This window comes from Chinchilla lanigera, unplaced genomic scaffold, assembly GCF_000276665.1.
Source record: "Chinchilla lanigera isolate Chin_1 unplaced genomic scaffold, ChiLan1.0 scaffold00029, whole genome shotgun sequence".
In the NCBI taxonomy this organism is placed as follows: domain Eukaryota; kingdom Metazoa; phylum Chordata; class Mammalia; order Rodentia; family Chinchillidae; genus Chinchilla; species Chinchilla lanigera.
The window spans coordinates 8,568,929-8,586,863 of record NW_004955430.1 but is presented as its reverse complement, the minus strand read 5'-3'; the positions used below and the strand labels follow the sequence as shown (position 1 = coordinate 8,586,863).

General features: G+C 39.9%; 1 protein-coding gene across 3 annotated transcripts in view; it reads right to left on the bottom strand.

Moving 5' to 3' along the window:
- Oxnad1 (oxidoreductase NAD-binding domain containing 1) overlaps positions 1–17,935 on the bottom strand; it is a 36,494-nt gene continuing 18,559 nt past the window's right edge. For 2 of the 3 annotated variants that reach the window (XM_013515698.1, XM_013515697.1), the window contains exons 5-9: positions 17,263–17,369; positions 9,565–9,706; positions 2,253–2,495; positions 1,358–1,493; positions 1–642 (exon numbers count right to left, since the gene is read on the bottom strand). In XM_013515698.1, the coding sequence (XP_013371152.1) occupies positions 488–642; positions 1,358–1,493; positions 2,253–2,495; positions 9,565–9,706; positions 17,263–17,369 (783 nt within the window). In that variant the 3' untranslated portion in view covers positions 1–487. The remainder of the gene's footprint in view (positions 643–1,357; positions 1,494–2,252; positions 2,496–9,564; positions 9,707–17,262; positions 17,370–17,935) is intronic. The other variant, XM_005387452.2, reaches the window with a different exon arrangement.

Below are 17,935 nucleotides of genomic sequence, written 5' to 3'. Positions count from 1 at the left end.
AAGCTTGCATAAATATTTTAATACTAAATTTATTGAGACATGATGAGATTAATACATGTTGCCTTTGGCCTGTACAATTACAAGGAGTACTCAAAGTGGTGGCTATTACCTTCCAGACATTATGAGTACAGCAAACTGCTGAAGTGTGTATACATTTTTTTGGCAGACTATATATATATCGCTTTTTTCCCTAATGGCAAAAGAAAATCTGTATTGAACAATTCAAGGCACCTCATGAGTCAAACTGTTACTAACGGAAAAAATCCATATAGTAAAAAAATATTTTGATCAATGAAGTCACTGCAAAAAGTTTATCTTTTGACTCTGCTAGCTAGCTTGTATTTTATCCTTTAGCTAGTCACTTGGATCACAACTTTAAAAAAATGGAACAACTCAGGTAGAGGTAAATCCACCTTGCCACAAATGATATAAAATCTCTCTTCCTCTCTTGGGTGGATCTCACATCTTTTGTGCCTTTGCCCACACCCTACCACCACTTCTCAAAGAAAATGTGCTCTTTGGGAACACAGCTGTTTTCTAGTTGCTTGGAGAAGAAGTCCGTCATTGGAGGTGGGCCACAAATATAGAATAAAGTCTCATTTGAAATATGATCTTTTATCTCCTCCTCCGTTATTCTTCCTTCTGCCAAAAAATAGAATAAACACCAAATTAAGCCAGACATGTTTGTATTCTGAAATGAGAAAGGAGTAGGCACAACTCACCAACAGTGTTTATCTGTAGTAAATCAAGCCCAGTGTGTCTTTGTAAACTTACGGCAAGCAAAGTGGGAAGCTAACCGTAATGCACTCTGGACAGACAACCAGCTAGCTTACTGGTCTTTGATGGAGATGGAAAATTACTTTCAGCAAAACAAATACATAAAATGCTTCATCAATAAAGTTTTATAAAACCCTTCAAAATGGGGTGCTGGGGATTTAGCTCAGCGGCAAAGCGCCTGCCTGGCAAGCGCAAGGTCGTGAGTTCGGTTCCCAGTACCGGAGAAAAAACAAAAAACAAAATGGAAAACCCTGAGTAACTTAAATGACTGTTACTAGCAAATGCAATCAATTCAGCCAAGGTTGGAATATAAATTTTTTGTATGCACAACATAGCAGTGACACAAATGCCTCCTTAAAAATGTGAAAAAAAAATTTTAATATGGACAGTAGAAAGTCTTTATATAATAAGCAAATCCAACTGAATATTCCTTGTTTCTCCATGATGAATCATCTCCCAGTTCCCCTGGTACTAAAATCCCAGCCAGCAACTCCCAACAATAAAGCATATATGCTCAACCAACTGGCATGTGCACCAAATAACTGCATGGAGATAATCAAAATATCTTTAGAGGACTCACCCGTGATGTATGGCCTAAGTTCTGCACTGATTTGTGTAGTCTGTTTTGTAACATGCAAACTGCATGCAATCTTCTCAGGAAATTCACTTACTAAATCGAGGATATTTTTCTGGAATGTCAAACATATTTGGTCACACTACAATTTTAAAAAATCAAAACAGATGTGCATTAACCACTGACGCCGAACCTCAACTCCCATTCTGCACACGTCTGCTGCTCTTACTCTCTACTCAGGAAGATATTGTTTGCAGCCTAGCAGGCCAGAGCATTCAGAGTACAGAGGGCTATTTGGCTTTAATTGAAATCTGAATATGCTAACAAGCATATTACTAACTCTCCGGGAGTTTTTTCTTTTTCCTTTTTCTCAAGCATTGGCAATTAAGCAGCAGTTTCACTGACCACAGTTGTGTCTTTTAACTGTTTCTGTTCTTTTGTTCATTTCTGCAGCTGCTAAGCAGTCTTGAGTGAAAGCCTTCTCTGCTGAATGTACTTAGTTTCAACAGATGCAACTGATGGGGGTTTCATTTACCCAGCTGGATCCAAACTATCTGGATCTCACCTACTTCAGTGACAGATGAGCCCACTTGTGGGTCTCTTGACTCTTTCCAGAATCTCAGGGTCATAGTGACTTTTCTGTTCACCTAACCTCCAGATTCCATCCCACCAAAACCCACCTTATCTTGTCACTTAACTTGGAGCCTCCTCAACACTAGCAGTTTTATTTGTCCTGGGTAAGATGTGTTGTTTAATTTCATTTGAACATGACAAATCATTGCCAAGCCTTTTGTCTGAACCTTTGCAGAGAAATCAGAACCTAGATGAGACATTTTTGTGGATAATACCACTGTACAAGTGTGCTCACAGCAAACTGTAAAACATATATTCTCACCCTTACCTTAAATAAGAGTTCGCTAGTATTCTTTGCACTGTAGAATAGTTTTATCGTTCCTATCTCATATCCACTTCTTTTATTTGCCCACTCCCGGTGAAGATCTGCTGAGTACCGCAGGATGGAAAGCAGGGGGTTAATTCCGACTCCTCCTGCGATCAACACAAGGTTTCTGGGGGCATCTGTGGGCTGAGGGTCAAAGAAGAACTCTCCACCCACTCTCACAGCCACTTCAGAGTCAAGTGTACACTACGGCAGGAAAAACAAAAAGGATCCTTTAGTCTTTTGCAGCACAGGTCTTAAACCAAATGTTCTAACTTTAATAAAACCAACTGCCTACCTCCTATATTTGTACCCATATTTAGGATTATTTTTGCAGCTTGCTCTCAATTTTCTCGGGGTACCGTGAATTGATTCCACTGGTCCATTATGTAAGCCACTTGCACCTTTGTGATCCTTACTGCACACCCACTCCCATTCTGAGGAAAGGTGACTTGCTTCAGTAATGTTGCTATTTGTTGACTTTCAGGTGATGAAATGAGTTGACAAAAGTGGTAATGAACTCCAGCAGGGGGCAGCTATGGACTATGGGTGTCCCTTATCTGAGAGGTATTTCTTACTCTCATCAAGGCTGAGAGAAACAGGACGGGGCAAGTGTCCTGACCCTGGCTGCCATGGCTCATCAGGGCTGAGATGGATGAGTACTGGGATCCCTCGCAACACGCAGCGGAGCGCAGCCAGACCAGCTCCACAGGCTCAGACCAGCACAGTGGAACTGTTCCACCCTGTTGTCTTCTCCCTGGAGCAGCCAGAACAGGCACCTAGAGGCTTCACACCAGGAGCGAGTCCCACATAGCCCCACTCAGGTAAAGCATCTATTTAGTGAGGTCACTACACCAGAAATACCACCAAAATTGAATGCACTGGTTCTTGATGCAGCAATACTGCACCTAATGGGTTATTAAGGAAATTTGTGGCAACATTTTTTGGTTGTTACAATGACTTGGGAAACCCAAATGGTGTTTAGAAGGCAGGGGGCAGACATGCTAGATATCCCACAGAATTAGTGGTATCCAAGAGATGGCTCCTACTAAGCTGATGGTTAAGTCTGTAGAAATTTTGTGAGCTAGTATCTACTGGTAGTTTGAAATGAGAAACTGTGAGAGTATTTGCCACACAGAGATCAGCAAATGATACAAACGAGGGCTTTCTTCATTCAGGGAGCTGGCTTGCCACCATACCATTATCTGCAATAGAGACGACTATCCTGATGATGACTTTTAAATGGCCCATGGGTTGTTCCTGTAGGTAAAGACTGGATTGTAATGACCTCAGATAGGCCCTAACTTTTCATAAATACAGAGACTTTTTTTGGGCACACATCTAATTTGCTCTGAATTTTCTAGAATGTAACCCTGTGTAGATTTATTGTGCTTGACTGTGTTTAAAACTTTATCAAGCATATTCACCGCTCTGGAAAACCATACCCAGCTGGTGGCACATGTGTCCTCCTGGCACACACAACGTATCTGCATTATTTGCATCTGGAGAACATGTATTCATGATGATTCTATGTTTAGGAACAACTATCTGACAGCTTCCGTCTATCATCTAGTTTAGATATACCCCAGATTTATATACTGCAATATTCTTTGATTAGGGATTACTTTCCATTACTTTCCTTTATATTATACTTATAAGAATTATGTTTTTTAGAAAGTATTTATTTAGTCTATCAACTATGAATTTCATTTCAGGATAGTTCTAGAAAGAGAGTACTGGATCTGAAGGGAAGAGAACTTGTTCTGGAGAAAAACACACTGACTTAGATATCAAAAGACTGAACTTTAATCATAAAAGTGATAAAAAAATATGTGAGATCCAGCAAGTCCTTCTAACTTCTCTTAGCCTCTGCTGCCTGAAACTGGCCTGCCCACCCCACTTCATGGGTTGCTACAGGCATTAAATGACAGCGGGAAAAACTCCCCCTGGTACCAGGGTTTAGGTTAAGAAGGCATTTTAGTCAAAAAAGAAAATGTGCTAGGCATGCTGCTTCCTTCTTTCCTGTCACTAAAAGACAATCCAACAATAAAGAAATTGATAGTAAGAGCAGGATAGGTTTGCGCCATTAATTATTCCTGGCATAAACCAACTAAATGAATTCCCTCCTAAAAAATAATAACATATCACACACTTCTTGAGGACCAAACCCTTGGCATTCACACACTGCAGGTGAGTAATAAGTACTTTCAGACAGTAATTTAATTTGAGGCTCTAAACTTCAAGACAAGTCAAATTTAGCAAAAAACCTAGGAAAAAATGAAAACTGTCTGAATTCACAAAATAGGTACTTTTGGTAAGAACTATTAAAAGAACACAAATCCTTTTTTGTGAGGGAAAAATGCCTGAACTTAACTGTTTTAAATATGTAGGAGATTGTTACATGAATGATGCTAAGTGGGTTTTCATTTTGACAAAAGAAATTAGCAGCAAGAGAGCATGTGGTTAGGAGTAACCACCTAGGAATGGCTGCACTGGCTACCCAAGTGCTTTAAAATGCTCCTTCACATCTTGAAAATAGAATCTCAGACACAAGAGGCTCTGCCTAGGGATGACAATGGATGACACCTACCTATATCCTTCCTCTACCCTTCTCTCGCTTGCTTATATAAATCTGTCTCTAGGAATCTTAGCACAAAAAAGACTGAAATTAAGAATTTTCTCCAATGGCCATCTTTGGCATATACTTAGTAATGACAACAAAGAAAGCCCTACACTTATTGTTTTTAGAAAGCAGAGTATGTTCAACCCCAAAGTTGGCAAGAAAATGTGCCCCAGGGAAGGATGATGCCCCAGAAAGCTGTACTCTCTTAGTGACAAAATAATCCTCAGTAGATCTATCTTCTAATTTGCTAGCATCTGGAAAGAATCAAAAGCTTCTTCTGTCTTCTGTTGATCAGTAAGAAGTGCCAGGGTAGCATGAACACAAAACTCAAAGGACACACACTACATAGGATGTGTAAGTAAATAAAAGGACATTACCTACAATTACACAGCAATGTATCTAACTTGAGTACAGATTTTCTACTTGTGAAATAACCTTTCCACAGCAACTGCAGCCAAGCACACAATGGCTGTCTAGAAACCCTCACCCTGCCAGGAGTTTGAGCCAAAGCAATGAAATAAAGGAGATGTTTATGGCACTTTACCCCATGTCCCAACAGAGCATTCTGATGCCACCCAGACACTTACGTGCCTCCATTGTCCACAATAACAGCTTAATAAGACAAATCCTCAGGAGGAAAATAGCCACCTGAAAATTGTTCCAAGAAAAATCTGACTTCATAAAAGCTGTTTGTAACTCCCACTGGGCAGAGTAGAGCAGGCACCACAATTAGGATGTGCATTCAGGCAATGCCACTTCCAGATTTTCTACAGCCTCTCAGAGTAAGTTCCTTCATTGAAATGCCAATGAGGCATGAAACCAAGCAGGGAGCCGTGGACCAGGACCAGGTCAAGTCACGTGGGAGGCTAAGGACAACTGCAGAGCGGAGTGTGTGTACACACACGCTCACTTCTGGCACTAGGAACTAGGGTACCTGCACTCACTTCAAATTTGACAAGGGGCACGGGGTATCTTGTTGGTCCCACCCCAGTGGCATAATTTAGAGACAGAGAGCAGCCTACAGGCAGTTATGGGTTGAAAATCTACAGAGAATTTTAAAAGGAATGAGGCAGCTGAGGCCATACCAAAGGAGACTGAGAGGCAGGAGGCTAAAATGTGACAGGATGCATTTACAATGCAAATGCCAAGGCAAGCAAGCACCTGGGGTTTTCCTGAACAGACACAGTTGACAGAAGAATATACAAGAATATATTTTTGTGTCCCTATAAATTAAAAAAATTATCTTACTATGATTTTTTTTCTTTTGGCATACGTCTACGAATTTTAACACATATATATAGACCTATTGTAACTACCATCAAAATCAAGATATGGAATAGATCCACTGGGCAGTGTGGCATGTACCTGTAATGCCAGCACTATGGAAAGTGCAGGCAGATGGACTACAAGTTCAAGCCCAGCCCGAGAACTTAGTGAGACTCTGTTTCAAATTTAAAAGGGGGAACGGGGAGCTGAGGATGTGGCCCAGAGCAAAGTACTGTGAAACAAAAAGCCCCTGCAACTCCGTTGTCCTTTTATGCTCAGCCTTCCCTACTTCAATCCTTGTCAAGCCCTGATCTGTTTCCCATCATTACTTTTGTCTTCCAGAATGTGGCATAAATGCGACTGTATGGTATGCAACCTTTTGGGACCACTTTTTTTTCACTAAACATGATGCCTCTGAGATTCACCGAAATTGCTGTGTGCATCAATAGTTCATCCCTCTTTATTGCAAAAGCCTTGAAATTATCAGTTTGTTTACCCATTCTCCTGCTGAGGAACATCTGAGTTGTTTCTAGTTTTTGATATTTACAAATAGAACTACTATAAACATTCATGTTAAATTTTTATATGAACATCACTTTCATTTCTCTAGGATAAACTCAGGAATGATACTGTTGGGTCACATGGTAAGTTTATCTTTAACTTTATATGAAACTGTCAAATGTTTTCCAGAACGGCTAGGTTATACTATCTTGCACTCCTACTAGCAATATAAGCAAATTATGAGAGTTTCAGCTGCTCTACATCCTCACCAGCACCTCATACTGTTGGTATTTTCAACTTTATTCTTTTTTTTTTTAACTGTAGTTATTCTAATGTAACAAAATATATCCCAGTACATATTATTGTAACCTGTATCTCCCTAGTGATCAATGATGGTATCTTTTCATTATTTATTTGCCAACCTTATACCCTTTTTTCGTGAAGTAGCTATCTGATACTTCGCTGTGTGTATGTATGTGTGTGTGTTGGCGGTACTGGGAATTGAATCCAAGGGTGCTCTACTACTGAGATACTCCCCAGTCTTTTTTATTCCATTTTTATTTTGAGACATGGTCTCATTAAGTTGCCTAGGCTGGCCTCAAACTTCCAATCTTCCTCCCTCAACCTCCCAAGTAGCTGGAATTACAAGTATGCACCACTGTCCCTGGGCTTTGTATATTCTTTTATTAAGAAGAATCTTTTGGTTGACTTTTGAGATTTATTTTTGTGTTCTGGATGTAAATCCTTTCTTGAGTATCTGACTTACATATACTTTCTTCTGGTCTATAGGTTATTTTTTAATTCTATTAACAGTCTGACAAAGCTCACACTTGTAATCTCAGCACTCGGGAAACTGAGGCAGGAAGATCACCACGAGTTCAAGTCCAGCCTGCGCTACATAGCGAGAGCCTGTCTCAAAAGACAAACAAAAAACTCCAAAAAAACAGTCATACAGGGAAAGTTTTAATTTTGACCAAGTCCTATATATATTTTTTTCTTTTATAGATCTTGGTTATGGTGTCACGTCTAATACCTTTTTGCCTATCCCTATCCTCAAGTTCCACCTATCTCCTGTCTTCTTTTAGAACTCTCATAGTTTCATGCATTGTATTTAGACTAGAAAACATTTCAGTTAATTCTGAATATAAAGTATGAGGTTTAGGTTAAAGTTCCTTTCTTTTTTAATATATAGGCGTACAATTGCTTTAGCACTATTTGTTGAAAATGCTATCCTTTTTCCAATTTCTTTAGCACCTTTGCCAAAAATAAAATGGTCATATCTGTGTCCGTCTACTTCTAATGCTACATTTGGATGAATTATCTGTGTCTATTTCTTTCACCAATATCCCACTATTATGATAACTGTTGGTCTACTTTAATCTCAAATTTGAATAATGTGATTCTTCATTTTTTATTTTTCAAAATTGTTTTAGCTATTCTAGTTCCTTTTCCCTTCCATATACGCTTTAAAATCCCTTGTCTATAGCTATAAAAAAATCTGAAGATTTTGATTAGTTATTATAAATCAATTTAAAGATTGACTTCTTTACTATCTTGAGTCTCCCAATTCATGAACACAGTTAACTACTTGCTCATATCTTCTTTAATTTTTTTCATGAATTGACATAAACTGATTTTTTTTAGAGACCAACTACTTAGAAGATAGTCCTATATTGAGGAATGGGCCAAATAGTATCCTAAGCTAGCTGGTTTTCACAACACGAAAGCTCTCTTAGCCATTTCAAGGGCATATTAGCTCCTATCAATATGGCCTGTCTGTTTGATTCTTTGTGTATCCTCTCTTCTAACTGAACCAAACTGCATCCATGTGGGACTTCTACAACCACTAAATTCAACCATCCACACTTTCTTTTGCAAACAAAGTATTTGCAAACAATGTGAATGGTCCCACAGCATTCACACACACATTTTTGGGTGCTCTATGAGATCTACTACCGTTGTCTTCTTGTCCTCTCTCCTCTACTTATTCCCATGTGGCTCCTATATATAACCGCGATTCTCTACAACCTTTAAAAAGATCCTAGAGTATGTTTCCAAGTTCTGCCGAAAATAAAGTTTTTGTTTTTATTTTCTGTCTTCCTTTCTTGACTCTCAATGATTTCCAGGAAGAAGGACACAGTGCCGAATTTCTGAAGCCATATTTGTGCTAGTACACTTCTTTATGGTGAAGGAGATAACACCTTTTTGGTACAGGTAGAAGACACACTAATAATAAAGACCATGGCAGTGAGAAGAAGACCATGGTCAAAAACTAAGATGATAACTAACCCATATGAGTATATTTTTGTTATCAGAGTTCTAGCTGGTAATGACAGTCAGCTTACGTAGGATTTGTGCTGAGCCCTGTAATTAAAGCATGAGTTATTAGCACTAGTTAAATTTGGATTCCCTCTCAGAGTCCCACATAAAGAGATCAACAGGATTAGAGAATACCATGGATTTATATGTGCTCATCTCTCAGCACCAGCAGTATTATGTAATCAGATATGTTTTCTCCAAATACTGGACAGAATAATAATTTCCTTTACTTAGGACAATTATATGAAAATAATTAAACTTACCTTTTATATAATAAACAAAGCCAAATTTCAAAAACTTAGATAAAATGCAAAATGTTTTAATTCTTACAAAGTGTTCTACTGAATCTTATTTGATAAGACAAAATATTTCCAAATCCTAGTCCTTTTGAGCCAGACTTTATGTATCAAAAAGATTCTGCTTCTTCACCCTTTCTGGGAAGCTCTGTGTGAACATGAACCTTTTATATTCAATACCAAGTTTTTTAGGTGGATCAAGTGAGCCAAACAGAAGTCCTGTGGGAGGCAGAGACGCTAAATCTCTAGGTTTAAAAAGGTAGCTGCTCACCTCATTGTGAACCCAGAGAGCAGGAGGGTGGTTTGTGTGTTTCACTGCCAATTCTATCATTCTTTCTTGTTCTAGCAGCCTGGGGCTGGAACACATTGAAAACCCACCAACCACAGAGACTCCTGGGATGAAGAAATCAATCCTAAAAGGAGAGACAAATAAATGATTACTGTTAAAAGTAATTTTAAAATAGGCAACAAGGTAAGCAAAACTGACAAGACTTTAGAGGAACAAAAAAGAAAAATTACTAAAATTAAAAACAGAAAAGAGGTCATTATCACCAACGTTACAAAAAACAAAGAATATAAAGGAATTTTATGAACTGTGTACCAAAAATTAGTTAACGTAGATAAAATGCATATATTCCTAAAAAGGTATAAACTACCAACTGAGACTCAAGAAGAAATAAAAGATGAACAGACTCCTAAGAAATTAAAGGACTGAGTTAGTAATTTTAAAACTCCCACAAAGAAAAGTGCAGGTCCAGACAGCATCACTGATGAAAACATTTGAGGAATACTTATACAAACTTCCAAAAACAGAAGGAAACACTTCCTAACTCATTTTATAAGACCAGCATTACCTTGATATCAAAACCAGGCAAAGATACTGCAAGGAAACTATGGACCAATTTCCCTTCTGAATAAAAACACAAAAATCCCAGGGATACAAGGTTAGTTTAACATTTGAAAATCAATTGTATAGTATCAGTAGAATACAAAATAAAACCCACATGAATATCTTACTAGATGCAGAAAAGGCATTGGATAAAATACTACATTCTTTCATAATGAAAACATTCAAGAAAACAAATAAATGAGAACTTCTTCAACACAATAAGGGGCATCTATGAAAGACCCACAGCTGACATCAAACTTAATGACAGAGGGTTGAACAGTTCCTCTCCAGAACAAGACAAGGATGTCTACTCCTACCACTTCTACTCAACAGTGTACTAGGGTCTAGCCAGAGAAAGCAAGGAAGTCAAATAAAGCATACTCTGATTAGTACAGGGAAGGCATGAGCTCGTACACAGAAAACCCAAAGGAATTCACTGAAAAGACATCAATAAGTAAATTCAAACAGGATTGTAGAACACAACTTTAGTATACAAAACTCAACAATATTTCTTCGCTGCACTAGCAGTGAAAAATCCAAATGTGAAATTTAGAAAAACTTCCATTTATAATACCATGAAAAGATAAAACTTTAAAAAACAGTGTAAAACTTGTATACTGACATTTAAAAACATGGTGGGAAAAAAAAAACTAAAGGTCCAAATAAATGGAAAGATATCCCATTTTCATGAGTTGGAAGAATTAATGTTTTTAAGATGGCAATATTGTTCAAATTTATCTGACTCAATACAATACCTACCAAAATGTTAGCTGGTTTCTTTGTACAAATTGACAACTTGATCAAAAATTTCATACAGGAAACTGAAGGAAGCCAGAATCTTGTAAAAGAATAAATTTATTTAGCAAATGGTACTAGGACAACTGAATATCCACATGCAAAATAGTGAAGTTGGACCCATACCTTTCATCATATATAAAAATTAAGTAAAAATGAACATGAGTTCAAGTAAGGGCCAAAACAATAAACTCCTAGAAGAAAACACTGGTAACAGTTTTTTAGATATGACATTAAATCACAATGATCAAAAAAAGAAAAGGAGAGAGATTGGACTTCATCAAAATGAAAAACTCTGTGCTACAAATGGTATCATCAAGAAAGTTACAAAGACAAGCAGGGTCAGTGGCACATGCCTGTAATTGTAGCTCCTGGGGAAGCTGAAGCAGAAAGATCTTAAGTTTGAGCCCACTCTGGGCAACTTAACAAGACCCTTTCTCATGATTTAAAAAAAAAAGGCTGGAGATGTAGCTCTGTGCAAAGGACCTGGGTTCAACCCCTACTAGCCAGAACAGAAAAAAAAGATAATTTTCTCCATTAAGGGACTAGAATTCATAGATTATACAAAAAAATTCCAACTCAGGAGTAAAACAACCCAAATTTTAAAATGAGCAAAGGGTTTTAATTAACATTTCCTCAAAGAAAATACATAAGTAGCTAAGAGCATATAAAAAGATATTCAATAGCATTAGTCATTAGGGAAAGGATAATCAATCAAATCCACACCCAAAAGACAAACAATAGCCAAATGTTGGCCAGACCTGGAGAAACAAACTCTTATACATTTCTGGCCAAATGATATAGCCACTTTAGGATACAAGTTGTCAGTGCATGAAAATGTTAAACAGTTATCAGGTGGCCCAAAATTCCACTCCTAGGTTTACAGCCAGAAGAAACAAAATTGTATGTCCACTCAAAACATGAACATGAATGTTCACAACAGCATGATTCATAGAAGCCCTGAAGTGGAAAAATTCTAAAATGTCCACGAGTTGATGAATGGATAGACAAAATATGGTACAGCCATACAATGGAATGAAGGACTGATACATGCTACAACACAGGTATGCCTTGAAATTAAGTGAAAGAAGCTAGAAAAAGTAGTCAAAAATAGACCACATACTATATGATTCTATTTATATATTTGCCTTAAATGGGCAAATCCAAAGAGACACACTAAAGTAGATCAACAGTTGTCTACGGGGCAGGAGGATAGGGAGAGAATGGTAATTTATGTAGATCCCTTCATGGGATGATAAAAATGTCCTAAAATTTGGATTATGATGATAGCTGCACAATTCTGAATATAATAAAATCTAGTAAATTGGGTAATTTAGGTAAATTTTACATGTAAATTATATTTTGTAAAACTGTTCTTTTAAAAGCAATGGCAGGGGGCTGGGGATTTAGCTCAGCGGCAAAAGCGCCTGCCTGGCAAGTGCAAGGTCGTGAGTTCGGTTCCCGGTACAGGAGAAAAACCAAAAAAATAAAAATTAAAAAAAAAATAAAAGCAATGGCAATTGCCAGGTGTGGTGGTGCATACCTATACTCCCAGCGTTTAAGGAGGTTGAGCCAAGAGGACTGCCATGGGTATGAGAACAGCAGAGGATACACAGTGAATTTAAGGACAGTCTGAATAACCTAATGAGACCTTATCTAATGAGACCTTATCTCAAAAAACCAAACCAAACCAAACCAAACCAATGGCAACAAAAACTCTTTCACTGGTACCTGCCAAACTTAAACAGGCTAACACGGCCTTCTGAGTTCTGAAAGGTGTGTACATTCCTTTCTTTTCTTCTAATCACATTCTTAATTCTCTAGAACTCTCCCAAGTTTCAAGCCTTTCAATTTTATACCACAGAACCTTTTTTCTTGGTGGGAATTTAAAGGCAATGCAACAAAGCACCAAGGAAAGAAAGATTTATTACAATCTGGCACCACAAAAAATTCTCAACCCCAACCTAGGAAATGTAAACATTTGTTTTAGGTATTTCTCTACCACAAAGGAGCAAAAAGTATCATCTCTCCCCAGCTGCCATCTTCCATGCAGAATTCTCTGAAAAGAACAAGATGCTCTCTACTGGTTAAATCTACCTCTAACTATATTGTTCTCTAATCTATGGCCTTGAATATTTGCTTGTTTTTATAGTCTTTAAAACCTGCTCTGGATTGGAAGCGCTCTGGGAAAGCTCCATAGCTTACTTCCGCTTTCACTGGACTCTTCCCCATGAACACTAACTTATCTTTAATTTCACAGAAGACACGAATTTATTAATACAGTTGCTTTTTGCTATCAGGAGACACACAGACTCTCTATTTCCATGTTTGAAAAATCTGAGCTGTTTTTGCTCCTTCATCTCCTGAACTACAGCACCCTCTCCTGGGCAATGCTGGTAAAGACCTCCTCAAATAAGTGAAAGGAACCCTCTTCCCTAATATAACTCTGAAAAGCGCCTTCAGAATACAAACTCTTTGATAGGGAAGAATTCAAATTATATTAAAAGCCCCATCTGAATAGATTTTTAAAAATACGAACAATATGTATTTCATAAAACATCAGCCCAAGAAAAACATCTTTAGAAACACCTTTGCAGGATTAGCCACCCTGGGAGCCGGGAGCGGAGGTGCGCACTGTCCACAGCACAGCTGAAGGGTCCCGGCATGCAGTGGTCCTCACACCCATGTCCAGGCAGCCAGGCCTGTCCACAGAGGGAGCCCCAGCTCCTGGCACGGAGCAGGCATGCAGACCATGGCCAAATGACCGTGCTGTGCTGTGCGAGTCCAAACGCTAGTCCTCTGCCGCAGCTAGTCCTCAGCTCCTCACTCATCCACCTGCGCAAACAACGGCAAGCCCTGCCTCTATGGACAGGCACCACGGTATAATGGGGCCTCGGTCACAAAGCTTTTGTTTGCAAACAATTTAGAGTTCATCAAAGGAAATTTGGTAAAACTTTGTTTTTGTTTGTGAACTCTGCACTGGGTGACACACACAACTGTGGCCACCTTTTCCACACAAACACAAAAGTGGCCATCTTTTCCAAAACTGAATAAATTAAGTTCGTGAACCCAGGTACCACTCTACGTATGGGAGGTATAACCACCATGGGTGCCTTGGTTCCCGCCTTCAATAAACTCACTTAAATGGGAGGAAAGTCAGCACGTACATAGCAGTCAAAATCTATACTAAAATCTGCTTAGAGTAGGGAGACAGACATAAGAAGTAGTAGCTATTCATACCAAAAGTAGAATTAGACTTCACAGAGCACATGTTGCTTAAACCAAGTCTTAAATGACACAGAATGCAGTGGAAGACAGGCCCTGAACAACAAGCCAATGCACGCAATGCCGTCCGCCTGTGACAGCCTGGAAGTCGGGGCTGCTGCACGCGGCTATGTAGGTCATACGCTGTTCAACACAGACAGCCCTGCTCTAGAACAGGCGTAGTTGTATTTCCCTAATCTTGCTCCCCTCATCTGCTTCACTGAGAAAATATCTTGGCCTCGCCTCCCCTCAGGCAGCACCCTCTGCTCAGTCAGCGTGAACTAAGTACGGAGCAGCGTCACCGGCATCACAGTGATGAGGCACCTTCACCCGTTTCACCTTGGCCCGCCGTGCTTCAAAGAAACAGCTTCACTGCACGGAAACTGACCAAGGAGCTAAGAACTGAACTTGTCCCCTGGTCTCACCAGTGCAGAGGAAATATCTGACCGAGTGAAATACTAACAATAACCAAATTAATGAAATTAAGAGGCACTGTGCTAACCACTTTAAATACCCCCAATATAGGAATACTACTGTTCCCTCTTTCATGGGTGAAAGCTGCAGCCCAGAGCGATGCAGAAGCTGCCCCTGCCACAGACAGAACCACAAGCACGGGAGCCAAGCAGTCTATACAACGTGAGGCCTCTCAGCCTCATGCCTGGGATGGATTCCACCCATTGCAGCGCACCCACTGCAGGAGACAGGCAGTGAGTGCCACACTAGAAGAGGGCAGCTGGACGTGCCTAAGGACTGTTGATGGCATGCTCTTCCCACCTGCAGGGAGAAGGAATTCTGACAAGGAGAAGAGCAGGACTCTCCAAAAAGCTAGCTACTAAGCAAGCAGTACGCCCACCAGTGGGAAGAGCCTGAGGTTTTGGCCTGCTCGAGGTGGTTTCCTCTCTGACTTTTCCTCTGGGTTGGACTGCTGAAGTTCCAGGAACCAGCATCCAGGTACCAGAACCAGTCCCCTGGAGAGGGGCCAGTAAGACCACAGCGCAGTGCAGCAAGGGCCCTTGTGACTCACTCCCGGCCTACGCTGAAGGAGTCTTCCTGTGGGGCTGCAGCCAGATCTCCAGCTGGTCACAGACAGCATTCTTTTATTTACTTACAGTTGGGTCTGGAACCTCATCTTGAAAGTTTCACAGGTGTCAGAGGAAGCCACCAGTCAAGGAATCAGAGATGTGGAACGGTGACCAATCTTCTGTCCCAGAGATGAGCTGAAGAACAATCCTCACCTTTACAGACAGCAGCTCTCCGCTCTGACCATCCTAACCACACAGACTGCACAGCAGGCATTTCTCAACTCTCTTCTCCAAAGTGCCAAACAGAGGTTACCACCAAGCTGCTGATACAACATCCTAGAGCACAAAGCCAAGCTAGCAACAGTACAGAACAGGTGGTCATCACCAACCTAAGCAAAAGGGCCATCCTGTAACTATAAAGTCAAACATTCCAAGGAACTCACAACCCCTAGAACTATACAATAAGCCAACAGTAAGAGTGCAATCTTTTAAAAGGGGAAGGGACAAGGCGCAATCTTTTAAACAGGGGCAAGGAGTAAGTGCTGACCCACACTAGCAGAAAAAGGGTTCTGCTAACCAGCCAATCACTGCCACTCCCTCTCTTGCTTCAAGGGTCAGGCACACACAAAAACCAGCCCTCAAGTCAGTGAAAAGACCAAATCCATTCACTGGGATGAGATACATAACAAGCGCTGGTACACTCGCAGGCACACCATGGTGACAGCAGTATAACACCCAGGCCTTTTCTGTGCAGCAGACAGGGGTCTGAGCATCGGCAGAATTCAGGGTTGAATGCAGAGACAATACTGTACACAGGGTGCAAACACTTCCACAGAAGGGAAATGAGGAGAAACAGGTCATTACAATTAAAGTTTCCGCTTTTCAATGGAGTAACTGCTAAGCCATTTTTGAAGGGTAAATATGTTGCCCACCCCCTAAAACTGCCAAAATACACTTAATATGTATCACTGAACATGTGCAAAGATTGCAGTAAATTGCTTCACAAACGCAAATTATTGCAATCAGCATCTTGTTTTCTAGTTCTAAATTCAAAGGCAAACTATTAACACAAGACTGCTAACTCTTGCTATTATCACACTTGCTATTATCACACATCCTCCTTCTAACAAAACCACATTTCCAGATGGACTGCCAAAATTAGTCAAGTGACTCCTAAGAAATACTACCAAGATTGACATGCCAGAAATTCACTTAGAAATGAATGCTTTATTTAAATAAAGGACACACACACCCAAACACACCTTTCCTTAGGAAATACAAGTTGCTTTATTTACAATTCAATTTCAATTGCAGCTCAGTGAGGCCATTCGGAGAAATAGTGGGACAGCTGGGCTGTTAGCCTGTCAGCATACTGATTAGTCCTCAGTCAAATGGGACAGACTTACAGAGTGTGTGTGTGTGTGTGTGTGTGTGTGTGTGTGTGTGTGTGGCTGGGGAATCCTGAAAAAAAATTAAGCAAAATATTTAAACTCAACCCAGACAAGGTATGAGTGATACATATAGGAATTCAGTTGAGAGGATAGTCAGCCCTACCTAACATAATGGGTTAGTCTTTTCAGACTATTTTGTCTATTCTGTATTAGATACAAAGATGATTAATTTTTTAGAAATGTATGAATCCCCAGCAACACATAAGTCAGGCAGATTAGATCACTGCAGTGCATTCTATTAGCAAGCGTTTCTGCAGAACATAATTATCAGTGCTCTTGGTTCCCAGCACTAGCTGCTTTGATTGAAATTGGAAGACTCAAAGAAATTTTCATATATGACTAAGACAAGGGGCCATGGGCTCAGGCCAAACAAGAAATGAGATTCTTCATGTCAAAAAAGGCCCACCATGAATAGAAACGACCTAGAACTCTCCTCCTAGGAACAGCTAGCCACAGCAGTTCTCTCTAGAAGCTAATATCCAGTTATCCCTTCTGTCTGATATGACCTTCTAAAATATATACCCTTGGGAAACAGAAAAGCCACTTACCACTGGCCAGCTTTAAAGGAAAAATCTTTATCAGCAACAAGCAAGCGGAGGCTCTTCACTGATGGTGACTCACTGGCAGTTCCACACACCTTAGCTACTGCCACCACCTAGAGGGAGAGGTGAACTGTGGCTCAGGTTAGTATGCACAGAGCAGGAGGGGCAAATGATGGCTTTCTGGGAACTAAGTTTTTTTGAAATCTATAAAGATGTGGTTTTTGAAATTTGCCAAACAAGATAAAGAACACTTTGATTCTACCCATTATCAGGTCAACAAATTTTAATTAAATCTTTTTGAGAAACTTGCTACACTAATCTTATTCTGCATACAAAAATTATCTCTTACAGGCATGAGTCAGCATTTATTGGAGGAGTGTTATGGTTTGTGTCTGGATGTCCCCTCCAAGCCTCATGCAGTCACAGGTGGGGCTTTTTCAGAGGTGGCTGAATCTAGAGTGTGTGACTGATTCATGGTGCAATGCTAGGATTAAGAGAAGGTGATTACTAAATCAGTCCACTGATTGGACTGGCACCGCCCTAACTGCAGTAGACTGGACAGAAAGAGGCTTGTTTTCCCCCCTTATTGCTTTGCTGCCTTCTGCCTGCTACCAACTGTTTCCCTCTGCAATGCCACCCTGCCTTGGAGCCAGCCAATTATGGACTGAAACCTCTACAG